The sequence below is a fragment of the Neophocaena asiaeorientalis genome, unplaced genomic scaffold, assembly GCF_003031525.2.
Source record: "Neophocaena asiaeorientalis asiaeorientalis breed wild unplaced genomic scaffold, Neophocaena_asiaeorientalis_V1.1 scaffold254, whole genome shotgun sequence".
Lineage (NCBI taxonomy): Eukaryota > Metazoa > Chordata > Mammalia > Artiodactyla > Phocoenidae > Neophocaena > Neophocaena asiaeorientalis.
The window spans coordinates 3,935,459-3,942,413 of NW_020174705.1; the positions used below are offsets into that span (position 1 = coordinate 3,935,459).

The 6,955-nt window shown below is 60.9% G+C and overlaps 1 protein-coding gene across 1 annotated transcript in view; it reads right to left on the reverse strand.

Moving 5' to 3' along the window:
- Positions 1 to 2,831: 2,831 nt before the first annotated feature.
- Positions 2,832 to 6,955, reverse strand: part of UBALD1 (UBA like domain containing 1) — a 4,488-nt gene continuing 364 nt past the window's right edge. The window contains exons 2-3 of the mRNA XM_024759741.1: positions 3,659 to 3,721; positions 2,832 to 3,335 (exon numbers count right to left, since the gene is read on the reverse strand). Of these exons, the coding sequence (XP_024615509.1) occupies positions 2,982 to 3,335; positions 3,659 to 3,721 (417 nt within the window). The 3' untranslated portion in view covers positions 2,832 to 2,981. The remainder of the gene's footprint in view (positions 3,336 to 3,658; positions 3,722 to 6,955) is intronic.

Consider the following 6,955-nt stretch of genomic DNA (forward strand, 5'->3'; position numbering starts at 1 on the left):
GCTTCAGTAGTTGCGGCACACAGGCTCAGTAGTTGTGGCGCACGGGCTTAGTTGCTCCACGGCATGTGGGATCTTCCCAGACCAGGGATCGAACCCGTGTCCCCTGCATTGGCAGGTAGATTCTCAACCACTGCACCACCAGAGAAGCCCCCATACAGTTTTTAAACTTTACAATTGAGTGGTTTTTAGTACATTCATAAGTCGATCACTGATATCCTGGGGAATGTTTAAAACTGTACTGTCAGGGCCTCCCCAGGGATTCTGATGCCGTGGGACCTGGGAGCTCCCTGGAGGCCATGCTGTGCAGCCAGCTACGGAACCACAGGCAGCGTGGGATCTCTCCACTGGGGTGACTTTGCTTCCAGGGGATGTTTCACTGTGCCTATAGACATTTTTGGTTGTCACAACTGGGGGCTGCTCCTGGCATCTACTCATGGGAAGGGGCCAGGGATACTGCTCAACATCTCACAGCATACAGGATGCGCCAATGGCAGAGAAGGAACCAGCCTCCGATGTCTAGAGTGCCCACGCTAGAAGAGCTGGATCTACAGGAACCTCAAGTCCCTGCCAGCCCTAATGAGACCACCAGGGACCTCCAGGCCCAGCTCGTGGGGGCCTCCAGAAACAGAACTGGGCTTGGTCAGGTTGGGACATTCTCACCCTTGAATGTCCACTGGGCACGTGAGGATCCTGTCAGAAGCAGATTCTGTTTCAGTAGAACTGGGCTGGGGGCTGAGGTCCTGCACCTCTAACAAGTTCCCAGGTTATGCCGCTGGTCTGGGAATCACACTTTGAGTAGCGAGGGTGTGGATCACTTACAGGCCACCCAGGGGCCCACCTGGGGGTAGCCTGAGTGCACATTCTGGACTGTACACCGTCTTGTGTGGTTCCAACGCATACGGCCACCTCAGTAATCTGTGCACTGGGGAGCTCAGGCACACTGTTACAGATAACCCCCATGTCACAGATAACCCAGAAATACTTACTTGCCTCTACAAACCATTTTTCCTACAGTTGGAGGGAGATGTGGCAGCTCCCTGAGAATTGTCTTCCATCCAAAAGGATGAAAGTAAAGAGGCCTAGGGCAGCCTCCCCCTTCTCATCCTGCCCCATCCCGCAATTCCCTCACCACAGGCACCCCAGACAGAGCTGCGCCCCCTCTGAAGGCCATTAGAAGGGTGGGCTTCAAGGTGAGGACACACTTCCAGAACATAAGCAACAGCTAGAGCAGGGGCGCCGCGGTCAGTCTTCAGTGATAAGCGGGGACAGACAGTGGTCCACAGAGCCTGTCCAGGCTCCAACAGGGCAGAGGTGAGGCTAAGTGGCAGCACGGCAACCCTGGGGAGCGAGAGCAGGACTGTTGATGGCAGGCGCTGAGACACCTGTCAAGCAGGAGACCTTCCAAAATAGAACTCCCCAACCCAGGCGCCGTCCACAGAGGGCTGAGTGCCGGCAGGCTCTCCCGGATTAGAGAGTAAGGTCTGTCAGTGAAGAGCTGCAGAGGCCCCCGCCTCCTTCCTTCCCCACGTTCCAGCTCCTCACGAAGGGGTACAAGGCCAAGGCTACCTTCTCCCAAAGCCACCCCAGGGATGCCCTCCACTGGTACAGGCTGCCCAGGACAGAGTGGGGCACGTTGGCTTCTCCCTTGGAGCAAGAACAGGTGCCTGCCCCAGCCTGGCTTGATAGTAGCCGGGGATCCACTGCCTGTTGCCCGAGTGGTTCGTCTCCTAGCAACCAAAGGTTTGAGCTGCGGGTTAGACTCTGCTCAGCCTTGTCCAGTCCCTGCTGCTAGCCCCCACGGGCTCTGCATCCAAGCCTGCTATCTTACTATGGGTGCTGTGTCCTGTGCCTCCCCAAGGGAGGGCCCTGCCCACACAGCATGTTTGCTGGAGGTTGGGCTGAGGGTCCAGCCTGCAGCCAGTCACTGGGGCCCTAAGCCAGGAAGAAAAGTCCTCTGTGAAACCCTGGCAGACCGGAAGGCAGCTGTTAGCCCCGGAGGTCGGGATCTGTCCAGTCGGACAGGGGGAAGGGTGAGCAGATGGAGGCAGGGGTTCTGGGAACACAGGGCAGGAACTAACTGCATGGGAAAAGCCTGGGGTGGACAGGAAGATTCCAGAGCATGTTGTGGTTGAAAAGACAGCAACAGACAGGAGCGGTTTGGAGCCAGGCGGGACTGGGGGGTGGGCCCCTGCTCTGGGCTCCGTTGGCTCCCTCCCCCTCCACACAGGGCCAGCTGGCAGCAAAGCTTAGGATACGAGGCAAGACCACAGAGCCTGGTGGTGGTTTGGAACTCTTTCTTCTCCTTTGTTAAAAGGGGGAAAGGAACTGGGGATGGGGTACCCCCGGGCTCTGGGGAGGCATGCAGGCAGCCCCAGCAGGCAGGCGCTGGGGGATGGGTGGGAAGAGTCCTGGAGTTTCCCACAATCCTTTTCTCTGCAGGGAACAGCAAGGCTGACTGCCCAGGGGGCAGGGGAGAGGGGCAGGGCCCTGGGGAGAGGGACAGCGGACAAGGGGAGAGGGGGCTTACTCTTACATGCAAAGTCCAGCTGCCCCATAAACTAGGTTGCTTCTCGAAGAGCGACATACATATAAATACACAGACACAGCGACACGCACACATGCGGAGAAGGCTCTGCATTCCCGAGGGTGGGGATCTAGGCCCACCAGCCCCAGGGAGCTCCGCAGCCCCCTGGGGTTGGGTGGGGCAGGTGAGTCCTCGGGGGAAGGCTGCTTGTTCTCTGAGGTTCTGTCCACCAGCACCCAGACGACTCTGAACCAAATCCATGAAAGCTGGGTGCTGCAGGCCCGCGCTGCTGGGTACGCATGCGGGCAGCCTGCGTACTGGCACAAGGGTCCGGTCTCTCCCCCCCAGGGCTCTGGGGAATGGGGGTGCAGACAGAGGAGGGTGAAGGGGGCCCGCAGAGACGTCCTCTCCCCCGCCCCACGGGGTTCTGGCCTCCGGGAGGGGGGAGGGGCCTCCCTTATCTCTCGGCCTCCATGGCAGGGTGGGCTCTGGGTTCTGAGGCGGCCTGTTGGGGGACCAGGGGCGGCCAGTCTGACACCGGGGAAGGGGGTGCCGGAGTCCACAGGGGCAGCTGCTGCGGCTGGTGGTGCTGTGCCCCCCCTGGGGGCGAGGCCGCAGCCGGCCAGCTGGGTGCCGCGAAGCTGCCGGTGGCGGCGAGTGGGAAGTGCGGCGGGGGCGACGTGGCCGTGGCGGCCATCGGGCTGCCGCTGCCTCCGCTGTGGAAGCTCTCGGAGGCCTTGAGACGGGAGAACATGGTGAGGGCATCAGGGAAGTTGGGGGGCGTGGCGGGGGTGTTGGCTGGAGTGCACATCTGTGGGGGAAGAGGAACAGAGAGGGAGGGGTGAGCACCCCCTTCCTGGAAGGGCCCCGGGCTCCCACGAGGAGACACATCACCCTTCCCTGGAGGCACCCCACCCTGCAGGCGGTCCACCAGCCAGGAGCTCACAGAGGAAAGGTGTGGTGTCCGAGATGGGCTAGCCCACTGTGCCTGCTGCCAGGCTCCCAGGAGTCCCATCCCAGCGGCTCTTCCGTGGCCAAGAGCCACTGCACCTTCCTTGGCCCTGGGTGGCTTCCCCCTGCCCTGAACCGGGACAGCCCCGCAGGGCTGCCCCTGGGGCTGCAGGGGACACTTACCATCTGGTGGTGATGGTGGCTGTAGGGGATGTTGGTCTCTTGGAAAAAGGCGCTGAGGGCCGTCTGCGGGAAGAAAGGCCCACGCTTACCCTCAGGACCCCTGTGGCCCTGGCCTGGCAAGTTGAGGCAGCATGCCTGTCATCCCTCGACCCTCGCCGCAGCCCAAAGAGGCGCTGTGGACCTCTGGGCAGGTCTGGTGGGTGGGGAGGACCCTCATGACACTGCCTGCCACCTGGCTGCCAAGTGCTTCCAGCTCACCTGACATGGGGGCCTGTCTCATGGGGAAAGGCCTCCGGCAGATTCTAGCCCTACTGCCACCAACTCCATGGACGGCAAGTCCCTACTCCTCCCTGAGCCTCAGTTTCCTTGTCTATGAGCCAGAGGACGGCAAAGGCACCCAGATGTTGAGAGTCTGTAACCCACCTGCTCCTCTCCTAGGCTGGCCAAGGGACTCTGCCCTGGTTCTCGGTTTCTCCATCTGCACCACAGGGTGATGGGACTAGGTGGCTTGCAGGTTCCCCTCCCTAGCAGCAGTGACCTCCGGAGATCCACGGTCCAGCTGGGAGAGCCGGAATTAAGTAGGATGGTCTGGGGTTTGCACCCCTGTCCAGTTACCTGAGCCTTCCTTGGAATGTTCTCAAGGTGGTGGAGCAGGAGGAAGGCTGAAGTGGGGTTTGCACCCAGGACCGTGAGAAGTGGGTGGGAAAGGGGGTGGCAGTTGGCCTGGGTCAGACAAGCTCCTCTAGTGACCCTGGGCGGCTGGGAGGAGGGGCCCCAGGGTGGCCTCCGCTGGCATTGGTGTGTCCTGGTTCAACCCCTGCAGGAGAGGCATCCAGGAAAATAAAGGAACCAGCTGCTCTTTCGAAAGTGCTGGGTGAGGGAGCCCGTCAAGTGTGTGAAGGGTCTGCGGGCAGCTCTGCCCTCCATGGCTCCCCACTCGGGCTCACCACCCCACAGCCCAGCGCTATCAGCCCCTCCCCCACTCCCAACACACCCAGAAACCCAGCCTGGCTTCTAGGGCTTACCCTAGGGGTTTTATTATTAAATTCAAGTGAATTACTCTGGGAATTTCCTGCTGGAGATGCCCTACCCCAGTGTCCCCAAACATGGGTGTGGGAGCTGGGGGGAGGGCCTTGATCTCTAAGCACCTCCTTGTGACACACCCCCCAAGGAGCCCCAAGGGACACACCAAACCATTCCTCCCCCAACAGCAATTCTGAAGGCCATTGCTGTGTGTGAGGATTCCAGGGAGAAACGGCTGCCCTTTTCCTGCCTTCCTAAAGCACCCCCAACCTTAAAGCACACAGGTCCCCCTCCAGCAGCCTTCTGTCCCCATTAACACCTGAATCACAGAGAGTATGACCCAAAAACAAGGCCTCCTGCTGCACCAGCCCTCAGTCCAAGTGTGCAGCCAGCCAGGGAGGAGGGCACAGAGGGGAGTTTACCACAAGGAACCCCCGTCACTCCCAGGAAGACCTAAGGATTGGATGTTCACAACCCATTTTTACCTTAAGTAGACCTCCCTACTATCCGCCTCCCCATTTTACACATGGTGAAATTGAGATTCAGGGAGCCTGGCGCACAGGGCTCCTACCCTGGGGGCCACCAGAGCTCCCCAGTCTGCAAGCTGCTCCTGCCCCTCCTGAGATCAGAGTTTTTCCCCAGGCATTTCCATTTTCAAAGTTACATTTTCAAGTCTTATGACCAAGCGACACCAACCAGTGCTGCCTGAGTAACTGCCAGGCTGGTGCCAGGCTCCGTGGGCTGGGCTGAGAGTGCCGACAGGCAGGGCCTCTTCCCACCAGACACCTGCCTGCCCAGCCCCAGGCAGACCGGACACCTACCTGCCTGCCCAGACCTAGGCAGACGGGGGAGCTGTGTATGCAGATGTGGGACTCAAGTAAACTGCCATGAATGTGGTTTTGCAAGTTTTGCCACATCCAGTTCTTGAGACAAACGGGCTGATTAGGGAGCTTCCTGCAGGGTGGGGCTGCCGGGGTTGGCCATTCACTCCTTAGAGGTCAACTCACATGCCCCAGGTACAGCTGAGGAAACTGAGGCCAGAGAGTAGGACCTGCTCAGAGAGCCAGAGCAGCCTCCCATCTTGTGATGTGAGGACCACCGCAGGGTTAGCAGTCCCCCTGAGATCTCTGGTAGGAAAGTGAGCAAGGATTCCCCTGGGTGGACAGGCCACTGCCTCCCCAGACTGTCCCAACCTTCGGGCAGCAATTCTGATCCCCATCCCACCCCCAGGAAGCTGAACTCCAGAGTACCCTGGCTCCCTGTCCCTCCTACGGCCCAAATACCTTCCCTGAGCTTGCTCCCCATCTAGAAACCAGGCTCTGAAACCTGGACTGGGCACAGACTCTACAGACTGGCTAGGGTTGTGACCTTACACTTGTGAGGGGAAGAGCTCAAGGGGCTCTGGCCTCATCCCTAGATACCATCCTGGGTTATTTCTGGGGCGGCAGAGTAGGGAAGGCCAGGTGGCCTCTTGGCAGCACAAGCCCTGGGCACTAGTGCCCTATGGGTCAGGGAGGCCTGGGGAGGTGGGGGCCTGGCTGGGGCAGCCCCACCTCCTGCCCAGCTGGCTGAAAGCTAGAAGCTACTGAACCGTGTATATCATGCCATGCACTGTGCAGGTAGATTCGCCGGCCAGCACAGAGGAGAGCACCTGGACACGCCTCTGGAGCAGGGTACACAGATGCACACGTAGCTGTAGTGTGGGGCTCCGACACAACACCTGTACACATGTGTGCGCACGCGAGAGCACCGTCTGCAAAACGGCGACCTGTGGTGTGGGTACACACCCCGCACCCGCGCCCCGATGGACTGCGTGTTTACACACACACGCGCGCGCGCGCGCGCGCCAACATGTCCACACGCAGCGTGGCGCGTGCGTAAATACAAATGCACATGTACGTGGACACGCGCCGCCGAGCTGTCCAGCCCACACGCAGATCCTCAGACCCTGAGACCCACCGGGCGGCTCCACCCGCGGGCTCGGGGCTCCCTTATCTTAAACCCGCAGCTCCCAAGGCGGGGGCGGCGTGGGCCCAGCTCGGCCCAGGCCTGGGGCGTCCTCCTTCCGGCCGCCTGCCAGTCTGTCCGTTTGGGCCTCGGCGCCGCCCCGCCCTGGCCGTTACCCGCACAAAAACGGGGGCCCCCAAAACCGATCGCCTGGGCATTTGGGGGGCGGGGATTCGGGCCCGGGGGAGGTAGACTGCCCCTTCCGCCCACCCCGAGCTGGCGGCGTTTCCGGGGGCCGCTTAGACGCGGCCGCGCCGCGGGGCCGGG